Source organism: Eublepharis macularius, chromosome 16, assembly GCF_028583425.1.
Source record: "Eublepharis macularius isolate TG4126 chromosome 16, MPM_Emac_v1.0, whole genome shotgun sequence".
NCBI classification, from domain to species: Eukaryota; Metazoa; Chordata; class Lepidosauria; order Squamata; family Eublepharidae; genus Eublepharis; species Eublepharis macularius.
The window spans coordinates 21,660,242-21,686,508 of record NC_072805.1 but is presented as its reverse complement, the minus strand read 5'-3'; the positions used below and the strand labels follow the sequence as shown (position 1 = coordinate 21,686,508).

The 26,267-nt window shown below is 47.1% G+C and overlaps 1 protein-coding gene across 1 annotated transcript in view; it reads right to left on the bottom strand.

The window, feature by feature from the left end:
* Window positions 1-5,818: 5,818 nt before the first annotated feature.
* The window catches only part of SLC38A8 (solute carrier family 38 member 8), a 34,810-nt gene continuing 14,361 nt past the window's right edge, over window positions 5,819-26,267 (bottom strand). The window contains exons 6-10 of the mRNA XM_055000248.1: window positions 25,471-25,585; window positions 13,311-13,458; window positions 9,825-10,024; window positions 8,932-8,983; window positions 5,819-5,921 (exon numbers count right to left, since the gene is read on the bottom strand). Of these exons, the coding sequence (XP_054856223.1) occupies window positions 5,819-5,921; window positions 8,932-8,983; window positions 9,825-10,024; window positions 13,311-13,458; window positions 25,471-25,585 (618 nt within the window). The remainder of the gene's footprint in view (window positions 5,922-8,931; window positions 8,984-9,824; window positions 10,025-13,310; window positions 13,459-25,470; window positions 25,586-26,267) is intronic.

Below are 26,267 nucleotides of genomic sequence, written 5' to 3'. Positions count from 1 at the left end.
TTTTACAAGACAAAGATGAACAGAGGCGGTTTGCTATTGGCCACCTCTGCCTAGCAACCCTAGACTTTTCCTGGTGGCCTCCCATCCGAATACTAACCAGAGGCAATCCTACTTAGTTTTAAAAAGTTGATAAGATTTGGCTAGTCTGGGCCAATCCAGATATGTGTAGTTTGGCCATAAGAAGGGCATGCACAGATATCATAAATACTGCAGCGGTATTGCATCCAAATATTCAATCAATGTTCCACATAACCCCCACAACACCTAAAAGTGGTCAGTCAGGAATCTTTCTAGCCTTTCTTTCTGCAATGAAAATACTGAAGATGTGGGTTGGTAATGTCAGGTTCACATTTCAAAATTGGTTACTTGGAACTATTTCCCTGGCAGAGGCAGAGAAACAAGCCAAGCCAAAAGTGTAGACAAAGTGGTGTAACAGTCCTTCCTTCTCCTCAGTAGAGATGGGCATGAACCGAGAAAAAACCGAACCATGCGGTTCGTAGTTCATCAAATTTCACGAACCACGAACTTTCACTTACCTGCTACTGGTTCATTTGGTTTATGAAAACGTCACATCCGGGTCAGAAAACAATCACTTCCAGGTCAGCAGAAGGTCACTTCCGGGTCAGAAGAAGGTCTGCAGGAAGTCCATTCCCTGTTACCTAGGAAACTGATTGATTGGCACCAGGCTGTCTGCAGTCACGAACTAAAAAACAAACCAAACAAACTAGCCTAAAGTTCGTGGTGGTTCATCAGAAATGGGATCTGACGAACCGCGGTTCGAGAACCATGAACTGGCTTGGTTCATGCTTAATTTTGGTTCGTATTTTGGTTCATGCCCATCTCTACTCCTCAGTCAACTCAAGGAACTATAGTTCTGTAAAGGGAATCTAACACATTGTATTTTTGCCAAAGACAACTGCAAAATTTACATGGGCCCCAAACTAATGTCATGCTGGAGTGCAGATATGCCCTTTTGAGTGCCTTTGCATTATGCACCAGCTCAAGTTCCTTCAGTAAGTCTCCACTTCCGGGTTTGGCCATATGATATGTGAAGTTCCTCTTTAAAAAGGAACATCTAGATAAATATCATGAGAAACTGTGGCCAGGCTAAAAGGAGAGTATGACACCTGGAAAGGACTACAGTCTGCCCAGCTGCAAGTAAGGCGCCCAGCTTCACATACCAGCCTGGAATACTTATTCTCAAATAGCAATTCATCTAGGTTATGGGCTGCTTCCACATGAAGATGGTTCTCTCTCAGATTGCTACTGTGAATATAGAGGCATGCATGGGGGCATTGGAACATCTGAGTAAAAGTTCTTCCTGTGATCACCTTGCCTCAATCCTCTATGATTATTTCTCCCTTGCTGCCAAGACAGCTTTCATTTGAAAAAAATCCAATAGCTCAATGTCTACAGCATTATAATGCTTTTACAACAGTGTACTAATTCCCAGTTTTTGTTTTTGTTTTTTAAAAAACTCTAGCCTTTTTCATTGTGGAGTTATAAGGAGAAATGTGCAGCCAGTACCTTCCCCCTTAACTTCACACCAAAAAAGCTAGAGACTTCCATTAAAAAAAAAATCAAAGTTGGGGATAAATACATTATAAATATACACATACTAATATAATACTATAGTGATCTAGCCATTACATATTTTTTTAATACTGAAACAACCCTCTGGTGGGCAGGAAGCAAGCAATGATGGGGACTGAGGAGGACCCCATCTTGTACCGAATGTGATTCAGTAAAGATCATGGGGGGGGGGGTTGCTGCTTCTGCAAACAGCACAAGCCAAAGCACAAGCAAACAGCACAAGGAAACAGTCCAAGAAAGCCAAAGTGGAGCAAAATCTCCATATGGAAACAGCCCAGGATTTTTGAGGGAAAGGAAGAAGACACAGCTGCCTCTTCAGTATATCTACACCATGTGCATTATCCAGTTTTACAATACAATATTTGCTAGCATGGTTCTACAACCCCACAAAAAATCCTAGGAATCAGAGTTTGATGATGGTCTCCATAGCGCCATTCCACCCTATAAAGAAAAAAACACACAACAGTCCAAGGCTACACAGGAAGAGCTAAAGCAATCTATGTCTGTATCATAGTGACGTCCCTAGAATTCCTTCTCTTCATTTCAGGTGATTTCCCTCTATATTCCTTAATTTCCTATGACTTTTGGTTCCTCCGTTTCCTTCACTTTAGTGCCAGTGCATGCATAAATTAAAAAAAAAATTAGCCTCAATGTACTTAGAGATGCCTTTTTTGCTGTAGAAAGTAGCACTCTCGTTACTTTACCACGTTCCGTGCGTTTTTACGAGTTTTTCAAAAGAGGACTGAAGCGGGCAACACTTTCTTCAGGCAGTAGAGCTTGCTTATCATCTTCAGTTTTGACTGTAACCTTTATAGTTTACCTGTACTGTTTTAGACACAAGATGGCATCGCTCTCCAGTAGCAAATGGCAGGATGTCAGTCAATATTAGCCAATATGTAAGCAATTTTGAATAAAAACCAATATGCTATTGTATAATTATTACTTCAGATAACCAAATAAAATTCAACATGGGACGTCTTGGGCTTCTTGCATTTCCTTATTTGCATTCATGGTGCAAACATGAAGGTGCCTTATACAGAGACAGATTGTTGGCCTATCAAGGTTGGTATTGTCTACACAGGCTGGCAGCAGCTCTTCGGGGTCTCGGGCTGAGATCTTTCACATTACCCATTGGAGATGCCAGGGTCTGAACCTGGCACCACCTGCATGCCAAGCAGATCCTCTGTCTCTGAGCCACAGCCTCTCCTCCCATGGAGCATTTGATCAATCTGGACCCACACGATTATATGGCCGTTTCCACACGGCTTACCTCTGCCCTCAACGACCCGGTAGATCGCGCAAAAAACGCAGAAGATCGTGTTTTCTCGCGTGAGATTTGCGCGACGTCACGTGACATCGCGCAACTCTCGTGTGAGAAAACGCGATGTTCCGCATTTTTTGCGCGATCTACCAGGTCGTTGCGGGCAGAGGTAAGCCGTGTGGAGATGGCCAATGTGAAGCGGCAACCGCTGGTTGAGGCCTTCGGCAAAAGGGTAGGCAAGACATACCTGACTTGCCCGTTGCAAACTGGCACAGCCCTCCAGAAAGTTAATGTTGCATAGACTATAGATAGGATCTTAAGAGTTTTCAAAGCACTTCACATATCCAAAGTAACCTTGACAAAAGCTGACCTGTAAGGTAGGCCAACACTTCTCTTATAATAGGAGACAATTTTTGAAATTCAAAGACTTAAGTGGCAAAGACCAAATTTTTAAAAATGCACACAGAGAAGTCCTCACTTAGCCATGAAGCCCTCTAGCTGAGCCACTCTCTCTCCCTCCACTTGCCTCACAAAGTTGTGAGTTGATAAAAAAGAAGTGGAGGGGTAGGAAACTGTGCAAGCAGCACCCAGTTCCCTGGAGGAAATTTTTAGAGGGTAAGTTATTTCCATGTTACTTTTCACTCCATGACGACAGCCCACCAAGCCACAACAAGTGAGATTGCTACAGGAGAGCTGTGCAAATTAGAGTCTCTCTACACAAGACATCTTACCTGGGAGGCTCAAGAGAAAGATCTTACATTTGTTCTCCCATTGTGGTTGCACATGCACTGCTGGGGAGACAGAGTACGCTTGTCTGTAAGACCACACAGAAAGTAAGAGCCAAGCTACAAGTGACAAATGACACTTGCCCAGCATGTGAACAGACTCACGTGTATTCCTCCCTGTTCACTTGCCATTCACTTGCGCTTAACTTGATCGAGTGGAGCGCAAGTGAACAGGGAGGAATACACGTGAGTCTGTTCACTTGCCAAGCAAGTGTCATTCGTCACTTGTAGCTTGGCTCTCAGTCAGAAAGGTGGACTGTAAATAATGTTGTGAAGAATAATGCTATGTTCTAACTTATACAGATGCCATCTTTCTTGAGACTTTGATTCAGAGGCTTCGTGTCTGCACAAGCCTCTGCTAGGAAAATTCCTTTCTTCCACATTCCCCCCTTTTCTTGCTAAGGGGGCCTCTGAGGGCCAAGCTACAAGTGACGAATGACACTTGAACGACAAGTGAACAGACTCACGTGTATTCCTCCCTGTTCACTTGCACTTCACTTGATCACGATCGAGTGGAGCGCAAGTGAATGGCAAGTGAACAGGGAGGAATACACGTGAGTCTGTTCACATGCTGGGCAAGTGTCATTCGTCACTTTAGCTTGGCTCTAAGTCACTTGAGTTGTCCCCATGTGAGATATTTTGTGTAGAAAGACTCTGAGCATCAGAGGAGGACACAGATGGGGGGGGGAGAACCATTGAGTTCTGCCACTGGGGCACCAAAAGGCCTTCCTTCCTGGGACCAAACCTCAAGATTCAGGCATAGGGCTGGACATCGCAATTATCTGGGTTGGCTGGGGGAAAGCTTTTAGGAGCAATTGTTAAGGCTGCTGCCATGTTGCGCAGCAGCTATCCCACCCGTCTCAGGAAAGTTGGTTCTGCTGTCTCATCACCAACAAGCAGCTCAACCCCACTTACTGCCCATGATGGGAATGACAGAATGGACGCAATATCAAGGTCAACTGGAACAGCAGAATTTTACTCTGATTTTTGGAAACCCAAAGATGGGCACCTGGCCTGGAGGTCAACACAAACAGGGCTTGTTGAGTTCAGGTCGATGGGCATCCTTCTTAGGCAAAACTTGTCAAGAGACAGGAAAGGCAGAGAACAAAAGATTGCTTGGACTTCAAGGATACTTAAAAGGCGCTTGAAAAACAAGACTCATTATACTTTATTTATAAGCAGCAAAACAAATTGCTCAGAATGAAGAAGTCTCACTAGGAGCCTTGGGAGAGAGAATTCCCCAGCCTCATTTAGTTCAAAATGCACAAAAATTTAAAGACCATTTAAAACAACCCTAGGAAAGGAGGAAGAGAACAGAAGTGAAAAGAAATAATGAGTCTCTCTACACAAGACATCTGACATGTGAAGAACACGTGTTGGGAGATGCAATGGTAGCTGGGAAGGGTAGTTTAAAATACAGAGCTGACAGCAGGGCAAAGGCTTTGCTAGACACTGGAGCTGGGTGAAGGGGCTGTGAAATGCCAGAAAGGAAACTTCAGCCCATTATAACCTCTCCAGATCCAAGCCTGGCTCTGGAAGGCAGCTGCAGCCCATTTCCATTCCTCGCTGCCCTCTGGTTGTGATCCCACACAGTTTTAGACTGGAGAGATGAAACTGATAGAGCCTTCCAGGAGGCGAAGATGAAATTAACAAACCCTCTGAGGAGCGATCTCCCCCAGCTCTGTCTTTTTAAACTACCCTTCCTGGCTAACATTGCATCTCTCTACACTTGACGAACATGCGCCAAGGCATCTCATGTGGAGAGTCTCAATGAGAGCCAAGCTTGATGGGAACCTAATGCTTTCCACATCCCTCCTATGCACAGTTTGTCAAACATGACCTTCTTCTGTAGCAAGGAACTGGAAGATTCCACTGCAGTGATTCTCTTCTCCAGCACAGTAGACAGATAATAGCATTTATCTACTGAAAGGGGTCACTTGTTGAGCAGCCCAACATGAACAAAGCAGACAGAAATCCACTGTGCACAAAGGCATGGCCAACTTGTGTACATTTTTATTTTTATAAATGCACAGTAGAAAGATTTTCTTTTAAAGTGAGCTTCGTTTAAATTCTGCTCAGCCAGGAACTGCCACAAAATACCTGTCCGAGTTACTCGGAAACCCATGTTGGGATTAGCCAACTTGCAATGATGGAGTCCATTTTTCACACCCCGAGGCGGCTACAGTTTGTGCATCAGCTCCATAATGGCAATGGTGGTGCTTTGTCCAAAGATGAATGCGCCACACAGGACGGTGATAATCCCCCAAGTGATCAAGCAGGACCTGTGAGGGGGGGAGGCAAGACTTGTAGTTGCACAGGTTTGGTGGGGCAGTTCTCAGAAGTAATCAAACTATATTAAAGTTTTACTACTTAGGACAACAACAGTCAAACACTCTTAATTACTACATACCAGAATAGTATCAGCAGTCACAACAGGCAGGTTATATTTTATACATTCATATGCGGAGATATGGGCCGAATCCACACTTCCCTACCTTCCGCTTTTCATACACAATAATTGCTCTGGATTCTATCCTGCAATGTCCCAGTCTGTGTTCACATCCCCTCTCTTACTGCAGCAGCGTCGCGCTATACTCCATTCACATCCCTGGGAGAATCATGCAATACAGGGCGGGTTTAGATCTGCCATCACCAATGACGACATCGCGCTAGATTTTCACTATATTGATTTTCTGCTCAATTGCAATGGTGGGGCCACACCCCCATTGATGCCTGTGATTGGTTAATGACCGCTCAACTATAATTATAGGATAGTGATTTTTTGGTATACCGATAATTTTAATTTTTTTTAAAAAAAAAAAACCGGAGTCAGGGGCGGCGCAAGGGTCTGCCACGCTCGCGGCCAACCGGCTGGGCACACCCACGTGCGCATGAGCGCGTGCGCGCACCGGCCTACGTGATGACGTCACGTGTGATGTCATCATGGGAGCGCGCGCGCAGCCGCCAGCCCGAATGTTGCAGTGGGCGGCCTCTGAGCTCTCCCGCTTGGTTGCCTGCGCCGCCGCAGATGCCTGCCCGCGGTCGCTGCGCCTGGCCGGGGGCTTCTGCTGGCGGCAGCAGCAGCGCAGGGTGGGATAGGAGGCTGGTGCTTTGTGGCGCGCGCTCCCACCCGCCGCGCCTCCTCCGGCGCTCCCTTCGGCACCCCGCGCCTGCGGCCACCGCCTACCTGGCCTTAATAGGCACGCCGACCCTGCCCGGAGTCAACCTTTGCAGGCATAGTCCGCTTATCAGAAATTACCTAGGCTTTCCTTCAGCAGTGAAACATTATTTACTGTAAAAAAAATGGCACCCCCCCGATGCCTCCACGGATTTTTTACAACGCCACTTCTCAAACCGCTTGTGGATGATCTTCATGAACAGGATTGCACAATAGCGCCAGGAATGCCCCCTTTAAATAAATAAACAAACAGAACAGGGGTGCGGGTATGCCTCGGACGGAGTTGGGACCATAAGAATTGCTTGACAAAGAGGGACGGTGTTCCGGAAAGGCAAGAAACAAGGAAGTGGGGGTGGTTAAGAGTGGGTGGTCTCTTTGGGAACCGCTTCTATTTGTTCACATCCATGGTGAGAACTGCGCAAGAGAAGCGTTTGAAAGCGTGACAACCTCGTCTGAGGCGCAGTGCAACAGATACGATAGAATGGCGGGATTGAGGAAAGAGTATGTGAACAGCCCTCTGAGAAGCGCATAAATGGCGGGAAAATAGCGGCAAACTTGAGCCGTGTGGATTCGGCCCATGTAACCAAGCGTATACTTTTTACCAAGTACAAGACAAAACCACACCCCACCCCAGTCTGGGTTCCCTCGACCCAAACTCTCACTCCTATCAAACATCAGGTGCTGGGAACTAGTTTCTTAAGCGCTTGAAAGGGACCCATTTGAACCAGGGTCATGGCACAGGGATAGAAGAGACATCAGCTTTCCTCTCCATGCCATGTTCCCCACCAAAAATGGCACTGGGGTGGTGTTATTTGTCCTGTTGGTTGCACATCATGTTTAGCTTGGCCCTAGATGGCTCCATCAAATATAGAGTTTTTTAGACGACCAAGGGCTATTCCACTTGGAGAGACGGGGGGTACTAAATATCTCCAGTGTTTTCGGGGCTGGGGAGGACGTGTGTGCGAGGAAATTGAAGTCATCAATTTATCTGAGCCAGCCTGGTCTAGTAGTTAGAGTGTCAGACTAGGATCTGGGAGACCCAGGTTCAAATCTCCACTCTCGTGGAGTTATCTTGGGTCAGTCTCTCTTAGTCTACCCGACCTCAAGGGGTTGTTGCTGCTGTAAGGATAAGATGAAGGACGAAAGTAAGCCATTTTGGGACTCCACTGAGGAGAATAGTAGGGTATAAATATCTAAAGAAACACTTTTCCAGTGTTAGTTACCTTGAGGCTGGGGAGAAAGCCAGGATACTGTTGTTTTAATAATCAAATTAATTTATATTGCATGTTTTGCACATTTCTCATCCCTGTATATATTTTATGCTTTGTTGTAATATAAATTAAATGCTCGGCTAGAATTGATCACACCCAGCAAAGGCATTTCAGCATTTTGATTTTATTTTGAGGTATTTATACCGAGCCTCTCTCTCCAGTGGCAACCCAAAATGGCTTGCAACATTCTCTTCTCCTCTGTTTTATCCTCACGATGACTTTATGAAATAGGTTAGGCTGAGAGAGAGTGACTGGCCCAGGGCCACCCAGTGAGCTTCCATGGCAGGATTCGAACCTGGATGTCTTAGAGTCTCCTATGACAGTAACCACTAGACCACACTGGCTCCCATTTTGATCTAGTTCCCATTTTGAGAACCAGTTTGGTGTAGTGGTTAAGAGCACAGGACTCTAATCTGGAGAGCTGGGTTTGATTCCTCACTCCTCCACTTGAAGCCAGTTGGGTGATCTTGTGTCAGTCACAGCTCTCTCAGAGCTCTCTCAGTCCCACCCACCTCACAGGGCGTTTTGTTGTGAGGATAATAATAACATACTTTGTAAACCGTTCTGAGTGAGTCTTAAGACTCTTAAGTCATCCTGAAGGGCGATCTATAAATTGAATGTTGTTGTTGTTATTGTTATTGTTATCCATGTACTATTGTTAAAGAGGGGCAAAATAGCCTGTGTCCCTTCCAAACCACAGAGCCAATGGGAAGGCAAGAATCAAAAGAATGAGACACTGATCAATCCTAAAATGAGGACTAGAGATTGTCAATATTAGGAGGCATTAAGCTACACACTATCCACTCTCCAACATCTTCTGCAAGCAAAGAGGTGTATACATACTTGGTCCTTGGCATGACTGTTTCTATGTCCATTGCACACACCAAACACAACCCTACAATCAGAATAAATATTATTTAATTTTTTTCTTAAAAAGCATTTCCATCCAACCAACTTCCAAATACCCCTTTTCAAAAGATTTTTAAGCATGTGTGGCTCATATCCCGTGTAGAATTTGACATTTGTAGCTAAAGGAATTATCAACTGGTCACAGAGTCCTTGACGAACCTGATGGCCAGATACTGGACAAGGCAAAGCTTCTCCCTTAGGGCCAAACTACAAGTGATGAATGACACAGGTTGGACACTTGTCTGCTTCCCTCAAGTTTTGGCGGGAAATGTGGGCAGCTTGGCGGAATGTTGGACAAGTGACAGTTGAAAAGTCCATTGGACAGCAGTCGGAGAGCCAAGCTGCAAGACCAGGATGCCTACATTTCCCACCAAAACTTGAGGGAAGCTGACAAGCGTCCAACCTGTGTCAGGCGTCACTTGTAGCTTGGCTCTCAGATGATTTTTTTGCACCTGTTAGCATGTGACCTGTTAGCCGATGTTTCTGCTTTTTGCCTCCATTCCTCAGCCCAAGGATTTTTCATGGCAGTTCAGGGAGAGGGGTGAGAAGGGAAGAACAAACAGCCAAGAAGGTAAACGCGAAAGGGGATGGATTTTCAGTAAAAAGGAGAGTGTTTTATTTTATTAAGAGGCCTTTCTCTGAAGATATGTCATTTGTAGCTACAAAAAGAAGAAAAAATGGAGAGTTAGAAAAAGAAAAGCTGGAGGAGATTAATTTGACACTCAGTGGCACAAAAATCTTGACACTGTGTAAGAATGAGAAGCACCTTCATGACTCAAGCAGTTTTTTTAAGTGCCATTCCTTCAGTTTTTGCTAAGTGGGCCTACCTGGAAAAATAAAGATGAAGAAAGCGCTGATGCCCCCGATAACGCTGATGATGTCACTGATGTCGGGTACGAAGAGGGCGATGACGAGGGTCACCGCAACCCACAGAGTGGTAAGCAAAACACGCATCCATTTCTCATAGGGCTCCCTAGTCAGGATGGAGCTGTGCTTGGCACCAAAACAGATATCCTGTAGGACTGACCTGGCGGGAACAGACCACAGTTACATGCAGCACAGCAACACGCTTTCAGCGGACAGCGTCGGGGTTTTTACTGCTGATCACTGGTTCCAGGTGTTCAGAATGGCAAATCTTAACTTCGATTTTCATTTCACTGCTACTTTTTATTGTTATTCTTACCAAGCGGGTCATCGCAATTCAATGGAGGCTTTTCTGGCCCATATTGGGATAGCTCCCACCTCTGCCTTCCATTGCTCATGGGCTTTTTTTCTGGGAAAAGAGGTGGTGGAACTCAGTGGGTTGCCAGCACAAGGGGCAACTCTTGGCAGATGGTAGCGCCCCTGGTACCACATGCGCAAAGTGCGCGCATGCTCCCAAGACTGCACAATGATGTCACTTTGGGTCAGCTGGAACAAGGGGGAAGTTTTTAAAAGTTTAAATCACCCTTGGCGAAAATGGTCACATGGCTGGTGGCCCAGCCCCCTGATCTCCAGACAGAGGGGAGTTGAGATTGCTCTCTGCACCGCTTGGCACAGACAGCAATCTCAACTCCCCTCTGTTTGGAGATCAGGGGGCGGGGCCACCGGACATGTGACCGTTTTCTAGAGGTGCCGGAACTCTGTTCCACTGCGTTCCAGCTGAAAAAAAGCCCTGCTCATGCTCAAGGAATGGTGGGAGACAAAAATGGGGGGGGGAGATCACAGCACCCACCATGCTCTATGAGTTTCCCCAATCTCTATGGTTTATGGTGGAAGTGATATCCCCTCCGGGTGATCACCTGGAAGTGACATATCATCAGTGATGCTATCTTCCCAAGGCTACCTTCACAAGATTGCTAGATGCAGGTAACTCTAATTCAGTGGGTAGAATCCGTTAACATAGTTGGGGGAAATAATTCCATTTTACACACAGAGTTGCTTTCAGTAAAGTTTATGCAACAACGGGACTTGCAAAAAGCATTAACTAAAGGTCAAACTAGACGTACAGGTTTTTAAAGAGTTCGGTCCGGGTCCCCCAGATTCAGCTTGGGTTCCTGCAGCCACACAGCAGCTGTGGGAAATGGCTGTTTAAAAAATAAGGGAGACCCCAAATGGCCTCAGCACGTCACTGCAGGGGAAGGAAGGGCTCCTCTCTCCTCTCTCAAGTTGTTTAAGAAAATAGCAAGTTGGGGGGGGGGGGGGGTTCCTCTGTTTTTGCTGCTCCAGGTGGAGTATCCTGTGCAACTGGAGGTGTAAAAACAGATAAATACCCTCCCCTGGGCTATTTTTACATGGGGAAACAGAATGACGGGGAAGAGAGGTGCCCTTCCTCCCCCCGCAGTGGCGTTCTGAGGCAGTTTGGGATCTCCTTTATTTTTTAACAGCCATTCCCCACAGATGCTGTGTGGCTGTGGGAACCTGAGTTAGGTCTGTGGAACCCAGACTCAGCTCTTTAAAAACCGAAACATCTTGTCTGAACCCAACTATACGCCTTTCAACAGCAGATTCACCCTCAGGATACAATCAATCCCCCAAGAGACAATCTCTCTCTCTCTGCTGCTGAAAGGCCTAGGCTGAATTTTCCACCAGTGGGCTGGAACATTCCTGCCTCTCCACCTTCCAGTGTAGCCCACTGATCTCCCTGAAATACTGCTTCTGGTGGGTGGGAGTCCCAGAGAGACGACACAGGGAAGATCTATTAATTTCAATTAATAGAAAATTTAGTATGGATCCAACCCAATATATGAACCTACTGTATACCAAAGTAAGACTTGTTGATCCATGTAGTAGTTCAGTGTTGTGTTCCCTGATCAGCTGGATTTCACACAGAGAACAGCCTTTCCCAATCTAAGCTACTATAGTGTGTGTTTGTTTTCTAATAAAATAAGATTCCAGGGATTAAAACTGGGACTTGCTGCAAGCAAGGCTCTACCACCAAACTTGTGGCTGCTTTCCCAAATACCAACATTCAGATGCTTATTAAGGCCATTTTAAGAGCATTCTCTGTTTACCTCCCAGCAATTACATGAGTAAATTTTGATTGATGAATAAGGACAGGAGACCTCTCTGCTAAACTGTCAAATCTCTGCATCATAAACTGAATACACTATCTGGTAGATGTTCATCACTTCTCTAAATGGAAAGAGATTCAAGGGTGAGAGCTATAGTATTTAGAGAGCTATAGCATCTGAGATAGGTAATTTGCTTACAAATGCCTAAGCAGAATGTACTAGAAGCAAACAGACTCTCCTAGAACAGGAAGCAAAACTACTGATCTGGCATCAAATCCACCACTCCCCAAGGTGCTCCACATTCAGCTAACTCACATCTTTTGAACTCTGTTGGCTCTTTAAATCCTAATTGTTACCTTGGCCTCAGACTGTTTCTCTACTCCTTCCAACTAGCTGGAGTCACCTTTCCAAATTGATGGACTTTGCATTCTACATGCTAGACAGGGATTCCAAGGAAAACATCTGTTATGTCCTTCTGATGAAACTTCAGTAAACATCCTCAATTAGCAGAAGTTGGTAAGTCTTAAGAAAGGTTCCAACCAGGGGTGGGCACGAATTGAAAAAAATGGCAGTTCATTTGGTTTGTGGTTCGTCACGGTTCACGAATCACGAACTTTCATGAACTTGCCCCAGTTTGCAAACCGGTTTGTTCAGTTCGTGAAAATGTCACTTCGGGGTCAGCAGAAGGTCTGTAGACAGCCCATCCCTCTTTTGCCTAGGAAACTGATTGATCGGTGCCAGGCTGTCTGCAGTGACAAACCGAAATACGAACCAAACAGGGCTAAAATTCATCATGGTTTGTGAGAAATGAGTTCCCATGAACCACTGGTTCACGAACCATGAACTAGCCCAGTTCATGATGAACTTCGGTTTGTAATTCGGTTCGTGCCCACCTATAGTCCCAACACCTCCAGTAAGTAATGTAAATGAAGCCATTTTACATACCTTAGAGATGGAATGAATTACACAAACTTAGTTAAAAGAAGGGATAGGCACTGAAGACCTATCTCACACTATAAATACCATCTAGCCCCCTTTCGACTTCAGAAATGTCTCACACTGTTGTGCATGGACTTCTAAGCCTGTTTGAAGTGATAAATTGCTTGGCTTCTAGCTGCAATTGGCTGGCTTGCAAGTTTCTATGCTTTCTCAATGGCAAAGGACAAAACATCCAGTCAAAGGATTGCAAGAAACACTAAATCAGGCTGAATTCCAGTCCCACCCTGGAGTTATAGTTCACACACTTTGACTTGACAGTCACTCTCTCTCTGCATTGTGCTGGGGTTAAAGCCTAGGAAAACTGTCACTTCTGAACCTTACCTTCCCAGGAGAAGAGCAATCGGGTAGATGGTGATGATGGAGACACCAAACAACAGCCGGGCTATGATGAGCACCACGTCCGTCCCAGGGTAGGACATCAGGATATCAGCAGCAACATCAGCACCGAATGTCAAATAACCATAGAGCCCTATACAGGAGACATCCCATTGCACCTGTTAGACAGAGCAATTAACCAGCTAAAGGGAGAGCGAGGAAAATGATCTGCTAATTATTACTTAACATGCAACCATGTTACACAGTATTTCTTGACAGCAAGACTGTTCGTGCACTCCTAAAGGCAGAGGAGCTATCCTTACTTATGGTTTCCAGATACACCTTTGCCATACTCTTGCAGAAATGTATCCTGTTGATGGGCCAAGTTGCTTTTGGGACATTGTCTCAGGACATGCCTAGATTACGCCTGCCCTGACACTGCAAGTGACTTGCAGTCTAAGAAAGAACAGGACCTGTAGTCTGCTTTGACAGCTAGGAATCTACGTGCCTTCTCTCCTCAGGAACCAGTGTTGGCTCAGAACTAGGGAACCAGTTCATAGTGGGACCCAGCTAAAATTGTAGAAGTTACAGGGCATGTCTTGTACAGAGGGCAGACTGCAGATGGACTGCTATCGAGATGCCACGTGGACCAACTGCGTGGCCACATTCACTTTCCTAAGTCTTCAGCTGAACCTTCCAAAGAAATCAGCCCACAAACATCAGATTCAGAATCAATTGAGCAATGCCATCCTGATCTTATCTACAAGGATCCCTTTCCTTTTTCACTGGGAAGTGATGACCTTGCCACTAGGCTTGCCATTCCCCTGCTCCCCCCTCCTCCCCCCACCCCTACTTACCTGGCCAGCGGGGGGTGCACCCTCAGTGGCGCGGTGGACCCCCGGGCACCGCACCACACTCCCACGCCCCACAGCGGGCCCATTTCAGGCAGAATTGGACCCTGCAGGAGGGGGGGGGAACAATTCAGCCCTTTGGCCAACGTGGGAGTACTCCTGGGCCGCACTTTGACCTGCATGATGACATCACTTCCCAGAAGTGATATCATCATGCCAGCGAGAAGCGTGTGTGCACTGCGTGTATGCATGAGAAGAAAGTCAGGGGAAGGAGGGGAGGTAAGAGCCAGCTTCCCAACCTCCCGCTGGGAGAGTGAAGGGACCTGGTGACCCCTGCCACTGACTTATCTGTGGAAGAGGCTTCCTCTGCTGAGACCACCATTGAATCAAGCCCCAAGGGAAGATCACTAGGGTTGCCAGGCCCCCTCAACCTCCCAGCAAGGGGATTGGTGCCTGGCAGTCACCTTTCTGGAGTGGTCGCGCTCCTGCAAGTGTAATGATGTCACTTCCGGGAAGTGACATCATAATGTGGCACACACACACACCCCGGAGCACACCCACACTCCACAGGGGCTTGGATCAGGGCCACTGTGGAGGGCAGGAGCACTCCTGCCTTTCGCAATGGCCCAAAACGGGCCCAATCCATGCCCAAATTGGCTCATTTTGGGCCCCTTTTGGTGCAGATCAGGCCCCTTTTGAGCTGCTGCGGGGCACAGGAGCACTCCTGCCCTCTGCAGCGACCCAAAATGGGCCTGATCAGCACCAAAATGGGCCAGAAACGAGCCCATTTTGGCACCGATCAGGCCCATTTTGGGTCACTGTGGAGGGCAGGAGCGCTCCTGCCCTCCACAGCACCAAAAACAGCCCCGTTTGGGCATGGATCAGGCCTGTTTTGAGCTGCTGCAGAGCGCAGGTGCGCTCCCGTGCTCTACAGTGGCCCCAATCCAGGCCAAACTGAGCTGATCCAGATGGTTGCTGCTCACAGGAGCACGCAGTGCCACAGGGGAGCATGCACAGAAGGTGTGCGCCCCCCCCCCCCACCGGCCAGGTAAGTGAGGGCTGGGTGTGAGGGGAGGGGGTATGGTATCCCTAAAGACTACAGAGGCAGTGAAGATGTCCATCCTGGATGGCTGACTATTCTGCTTAGCAGGAAGTGGTGTGGTGTACAGCCTTTTAGAGAGACTATCTCAGTAGGCCTCAGTGCAAGCAAGAGTGTAGGAGGGTCACAGTTTCACTTCCCTTGCTAGAAGCCTGCAAGGGTGCAGGGCCTACCCAGAAATTCTTCAGAACCAGGCCAGGACAAACCTGGGCTTAGTGAACAAGAAACAGCCTTTAGTTGAGTGTGTTTTTTCTTCCAAGTCAAGTTACCTGCCCTACAGTTAGTGCTGTTAATAAAGAAACCTTCACATTAAAGGAAATGGTGTGTTTCATTGTTTGCTCCACCATACAAGGCAAATGGACAACAATCAGCAAAGACCAAAGATGTTATTACGTTAAATCAGATGAAATTAGTTGAGTGCCTGACATCAGGAAAGAGTTAGCCTACATGGAAATCTCCATTCCTGTTTCTTTCAGGTCAGTATTCATTTCTGTGCTGGTGCGGGGAGGTGGAGGAAGAGAGAGAGGATAAAATGACAGCCCTTCCTCCAAGCCGGTTTCTAATTCTAACTGACGGAATGGCAGCACCTCGTCCTTTTTGTAAGCTTAGCTGATCGGGAGCAAAAATTTCAGTTCTCAGCTGTCTTGATGAAACAGCTCTTAAATCAAAGTTCAACGTTTAGAGAAAATGAAGTCTTATACTGGCAACTTGCCTAGTATACGTGACCAAATGCTGAAAAATTCCTGTTGTTTCATGCTGCTTTTGTTTGCGGGAATTCAATTTATCCAGCGCTCTTTTATCCCACCAAGGATGTATGTATTGGCATAGACAGTCAATCCACTCAGAAACTGGCCCAAGGTCACCCCCTGAGAGCCAAGCTACAAGTGACGAATGACACTTGAGCGGCAAGTGAACAGACTCACGTGTATTCCTCCCTGTTCACTTGCGCTCCACTTGTGCTCCACTTGCTCACTATGTGATCACTACATAATCAACTGGAGCACAAGTAGAGCGCAAGTAAACAGGGAGGAATACACGTGAGTCTGTTCACTTGCCGTTCAAGTGTCATTTGTCACATGTAGCTTGGCCCTGAGCTCCATGGCCAAACGGGGAATTGAATCCAAATCTCTTCATTCTCGTCTGATACTGTCTTGGAAAAGCTACCTATTAATGGAAGCATGTTGGTTCCCAGAAGTCAGAATTGCTACAAACATTCCATCCGGCTAAGCAGGGCCGGCGCGCCCATGGAGGCCAGGTAGGCGGTGGCCTCGGGCGCGCGGGCACTGGAGGGGCGCTGGAAGGGGTGTTGGGGGGTGGAGACGCGCGCAGCGAAGCTGGCATGACTTGGCTGCAGCTACTGCTGCAGCCAGTCAGCCAGCCCCTTGCTGCCACAACCGCTGCCACACACCCCAGCCGGGCGCAGCCTCTGTGCGCCGCTTGAGCCCCGCTGCCGCCGCCACACTTCCCAGCCGGGCGCAGCCTCCACGCACCGCCCCAGCAGCGGCTCGCAGCTTCTGCTCCCGGCTGGGGCGTGTGGGGGCGGCGGCGGTGGAAGCACGGGGCTGGCTGGCTCCGTTGCGTGCTCCTCCGCCCCAGCCGGGCGCAGAAGCCGTGAGCTGCTGCTGGGGTGGCGCACGGAGCAGCCTCCGTGCGCCGCCCCAGCCCCGGCTCACAGCTTCTGCGCTCGGCTGGGGCATGTGGCGGCGGCAGCACGGGGCTGGCTGGCTGGCTGCAGCCACTGCTGCAGCCAGCCACCCCAGCTCTGCTGTGCACTCCTCCGCCCCAGCTGGGCGTAGAAGCCGTGAGCTGCTGCTGGGGCGGCGCACGGAGCAGCCTCCGCGCGCCGCTCCAGCAGCAGCTCGCAGCTTCTGCGCTCGGCGGTCCTCCACACGCCGCCCAGCCCCCCTGCGGCGCGTGATGACGTCTGCAATGATGTCATCACGCAGTCCGTGGCGCGCCCGCATGCACACGCCGCCACGGGCGCCAAAACCTCTGGCACCAGCCCTGCGGCTAAGCTACCTGCAGTAGAAGATTCAGCGTAGGAAGAAACAAAACACTCTCTACCAATGACTGGTTTTGAAAATCTGTACACCAGATAAAGCCCTCAAGGCAGTTCACAGGACAAGATAACAGGGGTAAACACTGTTGCAATACTGAATCTGAATTGAACAGAAAAGCAGGACAGTCAGGGTCTTGCCAGGTTCCTAAAAGTGAAGAGGATGGGCAAAACCAAAACAGACTTCATAAAAATTACGACATGAAACACATCTTGGATCATTCCAAAGATTTCCACTCACATTAGGCACCTTTTCAAGAAGAAGTGCAAGAAAAACCTGACGCTAGGCCCTTGGCGCTAAGTTAAACATAGTGTATCTCAAACCATTTCTTCTGCTTGTCCAAGATGTTGTCCAAGCAATTTCTGGCCATTGTAAGATCTTATGAAGAACGTGCTTGGTGTTGCCCAAGATCTTGCATAAGCAGAACTGCTCTAAGTCTGTTAACGTTTTAACCTGTGCATCGCTGGATCCAAGCCAAGAATAAGAACTTCCTTATAAAAGAAAGATGTCTGGTTTTTAAAGGTTACTGGAAACAAGTGGAGACCTAGAAGTGGGCATGTTCTAACCCCGCCCCCCCCACGCACACAACACCTTGGTAACCTTCCCCAGCCCCTACTATTCTCCCAGTATTTTCACCGGCTCAAAATTACCAACCCTCTTTTCAGAGTTAAGGTATACAGGAAAAAAAGAAAAGCCCCTCTCGTCATTATTTCTGCTATAGTGGGAGAGGGGCAAGAGGTAAATATAGGAAGTTATTGCTTAGTTGAAAGGGAAAGTCCCTGAACTGAAACAATACCGAATCTTACGTAATCATTTCTGATACTAGCCATTCAGGCTTGTTAGGGACCCCTGGACTAGAACAGAAGATGATTAGTTATGAGGAATTGGCTAGTTTTCCAGTGTTTTTTTTTCTTTTAAAACTCCACTAGGGACTAAGGCAGCCCCATTTAGAAACACTGGCTGTGTAGTCCAGGATAGCCCCAGACAGAAGACCTTTTCATTCAGTTGATTTTGCTGTACCAACAATGTGTAGCAGGAGTCCATGCTACCCTGTCATCTTCATGATACAGGCAGTTGCCTGCCATCTTGCACAAACAGGGCACTGTGTATATTTTTTACATGAGTGTACAGCTTCAGCACGAGTGTGCTTCTCCCAAAACGGGAGTTCCCCACATGTTGATCAAAACTAGAAAATACGCATGTTGGTCTATTCACACAAAATGGCAGTCATCATGACTTTGGGGAGGATCGTTGGTAGCCCCCACTCCCATCAGATCTCATGCCACATGTGAGATGAACTTGAGTCTGAGGCCTTCTCAAAAATAAAATCCAGTCTTCTGGGATTAGAGTTACAAACTATAGTTCTGCTAATAGAACTTGGCCATTTCCAGACGGCTTACCGATCCCCGGAACGTCAAGCCACTTTGCGGAGAACACGCGAAATATCGCGTTTTCCCCGCAACGTGGTGCGACGTCGTGTGACGTCGCGCAAAACTCGTGCGAGAAAACGCAATATTTCGCGTTTTCCCCGCAACGTGGCGTGACGTTCCGGGGACCGGTAAGCCATCTGGAAACGGCCCTTGTTCTCCCCTAAACTTGGGTATTTTCCCTAATGTAAGTCTCCCAGCAGTATACCTTTACCAACTCCTGGCTCCCAATTTACGTAGAGCCTTTTCTCTGGCCAGATTTAATGTTCTTCCTTCAGCCATTTTATCTGGTAGATTTCATGGGATTCCTTATCATAGCAGGTGTTGTCCTTGTTTGATGGACTGTGTTGAAACTGTTTCCCATGTTCTTCTCCAGTGCCCTTTTTATCTGGCGCCACGCCGGGATCTTCTACATCCTATATTAGCCCAACTTTCAGAGTTTTCTGATGATTTTAAGGTTCAGTTCCTGCTTGACAACCCGATGGGGAAATAACTGAAATAGTAGCTAAGTTTCTCTACAGTGCCATGGCTATTCGCCCTGACAAGGAATATCCTGTACTGGTTTTGCTGCACTGTTGCCCTGCTCCTATCTGTATTTTAATCTCATTTTGTATGGAGTCTCTGTATTTAAAATTTTATATTTTATATATGCCAATAAAGGCTTGCTCGACTGATTGAATATTTCCATCACCTTAGATAATGTGAGGTTTACTCTCATCTTAGCTCCTTCCGTAGCTAAGTCAGGAACAAGTACCCCCATCACAAAATATATCCTCTTTTCGAACAGTTGGAAAATAAACATGGTATCTTATTTCTATATATGACCATGGTGGCTAGGATTTTATATGTGCAAAAATGGAAACGTACAGTATTGCCTTCGATCGAGGACTGGATTGTGAAAATGATGGAATTAGCAGAGATGGCTAAATTTACAGCTCTGATCAGAGATAAAACATTGTCTACTTTTATGGTTAACTGGAAACCCCTTACCGACTTTCTGCGTGAAACGAGGAAAAGTGACCTGATGATTTGCGGTTTTGATTTTTTAGAAGATAAATTTCGGAAAAATAAATAGAAGGGGGGGCAGTATTGAAAAAGTAAATTTTGTAAGTCGATTTTGGCAATATCAACACTAAAAGTAAAATGTTTGTTAAAATATGATAGGTGTTATAGAGAAAAATGGAAAATAAAACGTATTATTTTTCTTTTGTTATTTTCAATCTTTGTTTTTCTTTCTCTTTGTATTCTTTTTTCTTTTATTTCTCTGCCCTTTTTACTGAGTTTTTAATCTTACTAATGAAATAAAAATATCTACTGAAAAACAAAACACAAAATATATCCTCTTTTCTCAAGACAGAAAACCGTGCTTCCTCTTCCGTAAAGAAATTGAGAGTATCACCATCTTTGGACAGAGTAGCCAACTCTCATGGCTGCAAGACAATTCAAGCCATATAACCAGGGCTTTTTTTCAGCAGGAACGTGGGGAAATGGAGTCCCAGCACCTCTTGAAAGTGGTCACATGGCCGGTGGCCCCGCCCCCTGATCTCCAGACAGAGGGGAGTTTAGATTGCACCCTTTTGCACCTACATATAGCTTAAGCAACTGCTTTGCATGTGCCTTTAGTACAGCAGCAGGCATCGCTCTGGTGTGCTGATGTACCACATCTGTGGCAGCACTGCACCCATGGAAGTACAATTTATAATAATACCTACAACTGAGCCAAATATGAGCTGGTGATTGGCATAAGGGGCCGTTTACAAGCGATTTAAGTTTGATCAGGATTCTTCTGTTTTCCTGGAACCTGGGCCATTTCCACACGGCTTACCTTCCCTCGGAACGACACAGAACATTGCGCAAAAAACGCAGATGATTGTGTTTTCTCGCACGAGATTTGCGGGTTGTTCCGAGGGAAGGTAAGCCGTGTGGAAACGGCCCTGGACTGCTGTATTTTGTGTAGGAATTCTGTTAATTGTTTTGTAATTCTTCTCAAGTCTTAGTGCTAAGCTATTTTACACCAAGATTTAAGTCCAGTAGCACCTTAAAGACCAAAAAGATTTCCCAAGTATAAGCTTTTCAGGATCAAAGCTCCCTTTGTCAGATACAATGAAGGGAGCGCTATACTGTGGAAATTTGTTGGTCTTTAAGGTGTTACTGGACTCAAATTTTGCTCTTCTATTGCAGACCAATCTGGTGTCCCGATGCAGACTCACACTGGCAGCAGGCAAGGGAAAACTCCCAAGTTGTCCGAGCAGGGCAGCACCCAGCTCCAAGGTTCAGGCACCAATTGGGCACACTCACGGCTTCAAGTCCAAAGGGGGCTTCCAGAAACACATCCACGGGAACAGGCCAAGGTCAGGGACAAGAGAATCCATTCCAAACACAGCAGCAAGGTCAGTAGCGAGCGGACTCGTTGCTTCCACGCAGCCACCCGTTCTTCGGCTGCTTTTAACCCTCACAGTGCTCAGCTGCGTGTGCTACAGCAAGCACCTGCCGGCTGTCTCAGTCCTGCTCCTGCGAGCACTCATCGTCACTAATGATGCTGGGCCGGTGCTGTGCTTCTAGCCTGGCACTGCGCCTTCTGGCTTGGAGGGCTCTTCTAGCCCTCCTCTAGCAGCGCTCCCGAGGCTCTGGTGAGGAAGGGGGAGAGCTGGCCTGCACCTGGCTTTCTGTTGCCAGCCCAGGGCCGGGAAGCTGAGGAACCGATGTGCTGGGACCTGGCTGTGGGTCAGTATCTGAGCCTTCAGGGCCTGCCTCCTCCTGCAGTGCCTCTGCCACTGGCTGTGGATCTGGGTCAGGTTCACCAGCTGTCTCTTCCTCAGAAGAGTCCTCTGAGAGCCAAGCTACAAGTGATGCCTGACACAGGTTGGACACTTGTCAGCTTCCCTCAAGTTTTGATGGGAAATGTAGGCGTCCTGGTCTTGCAGCTGTAATGGAGAGGCAAGCTGTAAAACCAGGATGCCTACATTTCCCATCAAAACTTGAGGGAAGCTGACAAGTGTCCAACCTGTGTCAGGCATCACTTGTAGCTTGGCTCTGAGTCTCTCTGCTCCACTGGGCCAGGTTGGTCCATGACATCTGGGCCGATTCCGCACGGCTTACCTGAAGCCGGAACATTGCAGAACATGCCGGAAAAAACGCAGAAGATCGCGTTTTCTCGCGTGAGTTTTGCGCGACATCGCGCATAACTCACGCGAGAAAACGCAATCTTCCACGTTTTTTCCAGCATGTTCCGCAATGTTCCAGCTTCAGGTAAGCCATGTGGAATCGGCCCTGGTTATACACCGACCTGATCCCTTCATTTTAGTGATTTTTCTAAAGGTTAAGTTTTTAACATGCTATTGTTAACCATGTCAAAAGTTGCTTCCGCCTTTTAAAAATAAATGTAGCCAGTGCCTAATATCAAATGCATTTTGTTTTAGAGGCCTTGACCTCCCATCTCCAATCTGGTCTGAAGCCAGAAGATTTTGGTTTTGCTTGCCAAAAGACTTACATGGGATGCTGGAAATCTTTCAAACACACAGGTTCTGTGGATGGCAATAAATCAAAGTTTGCTTTAGACTGGCAGCTGCGTTAAACAAGGGATAGCCGACTGCTTGCTAAAGAGAAAGCATTCTAAGCTGTTCTTGCACAAGCTAATCCTCCTATCGGGAGTGATGAAATGGCTGGTTGAGAAACGTCTCCAGGAGATAAACAAGAGCAGAGAAATGCACAGGGTAAGCAGTGAGTAATCCAGCACATTAGAGAGGTGGAGGGGAAGTAGCCAACACGGGGCTGCCATTTTGGGCAGCTTGTTCATGACACTCATTATATGACTGTACCATTCATGACTGTACACATATTTGAACCCAGATTTTTCCAGATGGAGACCAATATTCTCTCTATTATACCTAGGGGTCATTTTGTAGAAAAAGAGCTGGAGGAACTCATTAGCATAACTCATTAGCATATGGCATTCCCCTTGACATCACTGGAAGTGTGTCATTACCATAACTGATTTGCATATGCCACACCCCCTGACATCACCTATCCTGGCTGTTCTGGACCCAATCCTGGCCATTCAGGGGCGAAAAGGGGCCCAAAACGGTCAGGATTGGGCAGCTGCTGAACAGGAGAGTGATCCACCACCCATCAGCGGCCCAATCCGGGCCATTTCGGCCCCAATCCAGGCCAAAATGGGCCCAAAATAGCCAAGAGTCAGGTGGGCGGGTCCACCTGACATGTGACCTCTTTGGGGAACTGCTAGAACTGCGTTCCTGCGCGTTCCCCCTCGAAATGAGCCTTGATTATACCACTAGGATTGCCACACCAAGTTGGGAAAGTTCTGGCAATATGGGGGTGGAGCCTGGGGAAGGCGGGGTATAATGTCCCCGCCCAAGCGGACTGTCCCCGCCCAAGCGGCCCTTTTCTCAAGGGGAATTCTCGGTAGTATGGATATCAGTTGTAATTCCAGGACAGGTTGTCAGCCTCCACTTAGTGACAACCTGCCACCACACTGGCTTGAACATAAAAAGTGCTTCCTCACACACGAGAGTCCTTATTGTTCAACAGAAACAGGAAGATATGAAAACACATACCAGCACCACAGCCTCAAGCCACAGATGAGCGTACTAAGCCAGTAAGTTCCTGGGAGGGTGGACACTGCGGAAGGAGTGTCCCCTCACATACCACAGAAGTATGGTAAAAAAGAGCAAAGTCAGAGAAGTAACATGGTTTCCAGGCCCCAGGAACGATAAGAGGTTTCCAAGGGCAACTGGCACATGCGCAATAGCGCATGGTTGAGTTTCTCCCACCCCTCCTAAGCAGTCAAGCTCACCAAATAAAAAAAGTCAGTCGGCATCTTCACGACAGAAAAAAGTGAAGCTGTTTCTTTCACACGATACCTCATCATTTACAGCGTTCATGGACCCAAAATGCAGTAACAGCCACTAGAATGAGGGCCCTGGCTCTACAGCGCAGCATCTGTTTTGCAACCACGACGGTCCCGGTATCTCCAGTAAATGATGCAAAAGATCTCAACCCAAGTCCCTGGAGAGCTGCTGTCAGTCAGTGGAGGCCTTCCTAAACCATAGTCTGACTCAGGAGAAGGCAGGTTCATGTGCTTTCATTAGACAAATCCATCAAGGAGAAGAAACCGGACAATGACTACTGGTCAGGACAACGATATGAATACCTCTGAGACAAATCCCCAGACCCGTTCTACTTACTTTCCTGCAGTGGAAGCAGCATTTCATGTTCCTGCACGGAGAAGGCTGCCTCCACTGGTAGAAAATGCCTTGGACAAAGAAGGTTGGATCCCCAGGTCCATTCCATGAGCAGATTCCAGAACATCCCAACGCACCCAAGTCCATTTGGCAAGGGACAGCAGCAAAGGGTAGAAATACACATTACTAAGTACCTGGGGATGCTCAAGTGCCCCTCATTTCATGTGTCCTCCTCCAACTTTCTATGTACTCGCTCACACAGTCACACTTTAATTTGCTCCGTGTGAGTACATTCGCACGTTCGATATCAGTTCCTCCTCAATTGCTCAAAGTATCCCAGTTTCCCCCACCTCCACATCCATTCATTGAAATGCAGAGCTTGACACTTTCTCACACCTTAAAGAAATGCAAATCAGCAAGTCAAAGGAGCCTACAGTACTTGTTCTTGCAGCAAAACCAGAGCTGAATTGGCACTGTGCCCTCTGGACTCACTTGCAGATGCAATCACACAAGGGGAGCTCCCATGAAAGCGCCATTCACGTGCGTCAGTCAAAAACAGCCTGAATATAAATTGAGGACCACACATAAAATCCTGCACTTCAGCATCCCCAGGTAATTCACAACATATATTTCCACTCAAAGACAGGTGGACATTCCAGTGTCCTTTAGTTATCCCCTGGGAGGAACAGGGTGCTGGACTCAACATATTTTTGTTCCCATCTGAGCTTGTGGGCCAGACCCTCATTTTGAAGAATTTATTCTGGGTCCAGAATTTGAAGAGACTAAGAGCCAAGCTACAAGTGACTTCTTTCACATGGAGAACACTTGATTGTTTTTGCAAGTTTTTCTGGGAACTGAAGTCCGAGTGTCCTTCGCCTCTCTGTTAGAATTGCTACCTGAAGAGCCAGAGAGAGCCGGTGGCAGCAGCAGCTTTTGCAAATTGTTCCTCCAGTCACAAGCCTGCTGCTCTGGAGAAAGCCGCTGTGTCGGTGAAGCTCCCCGGGAGCAGGACACCCAGGGAGAAAGTAGCAGCTGCCCACCCCCAAACAATCATTGGGAGTCCTCTTGTCCAGCAGGCTTGTGACTGGAGGAACGATTTGCAAAATCTGCTGCTGCTGCCGGCTTTCTCTGGCTCTTCAGGCAGCGATGCTAACAGAGAGGGGACGGACACTCGGACTTCAGTTCCCAGAAAAACTTGCAAAAACAATCAAGTGTTCTCCACGTGAAAAAAGTCACTTGTAGCTTGGCTCTAAGAGTGAGAGAACATCCAAGATTCTTGGGGAGAGGGGCAGAAAGTTAAAGCACATATAAAGCTGCTTTATACAGACTCAGATCTTTGGTCCATCAAGATCAGTACAGTCTGCTCTGACTGGCAGCGGTTCTCCAGCATCTCGGGTGGAGATCTTTCATATCATCTGCTTAACTGGAAATACTGGGGATTGAACCTGGGGCCTTCTACATGCAAAGCAGATGCTCTTCCATTGATCCACGGCCTCTCCCAGCTTACCCATCGGAGAATAAAGCAGCTTACCCGTCAGAGAATAAATAAGCAAGCAGAAGAGCATGGACACCACAGAGACCAGAACCCAGTGGGAGAGTTTCTTGTTGTTCATGCTACTATAGATGGCAATGCACGCTTCATGGCACTGAAAGACATAACAAGCTAGTGAGGCATTCATCTCCCATGCCCCCGAGGTTCCCCCAGCATGTTCCCTCCTTGTCACATCCTTCCAAAACAGCTACAATTAACAGTTCCATTGGTAAACAATAAGGGGGGCAACGGAGAACCTCTTTTTGTTTACTATCCAATTTGCCTTTTTTAAATGACAACATTTCTCTGCTTTCTAGGCATGATCAACCTACTTTAATTACTTCCTTAGCAACAGTAGCCTTTTATATAGATCAGTTGTTATTTTGCATCTAGCTTATGAACTGATCTTATTGAAAAAGGAAAGAACCAATGTCCTTCTCAGAGCCAAGCTACAAGTGACGCCTGACACAGGTTGGACACTTGTCAGCTTCCCTCAAGTTTTGATGGGAAATGTAGGCATCCTGGTTTTACAGCTTGGCTCTCCATTACAGCTGCAAGACCAGGATGCCTACATTTCCCATCAAAACTTGAGGGAAGCTGACAAGTGTCCAACCTGTGTCAGGCATCACTTCTAGCTTGGCTCTCAGAAGAAAATTCAGAGGCTTAAGCAGGGTGGGGAATTTCTTCTTTCTGAAATTCACTTTTTTAGATATAGCCACTGATTCTCATTTTTTTTCTCTTTTAAGAGCAGGATTTCTCTTTCATTTCTCTTTGAAGAGAAATCAAGGCATCCTTTT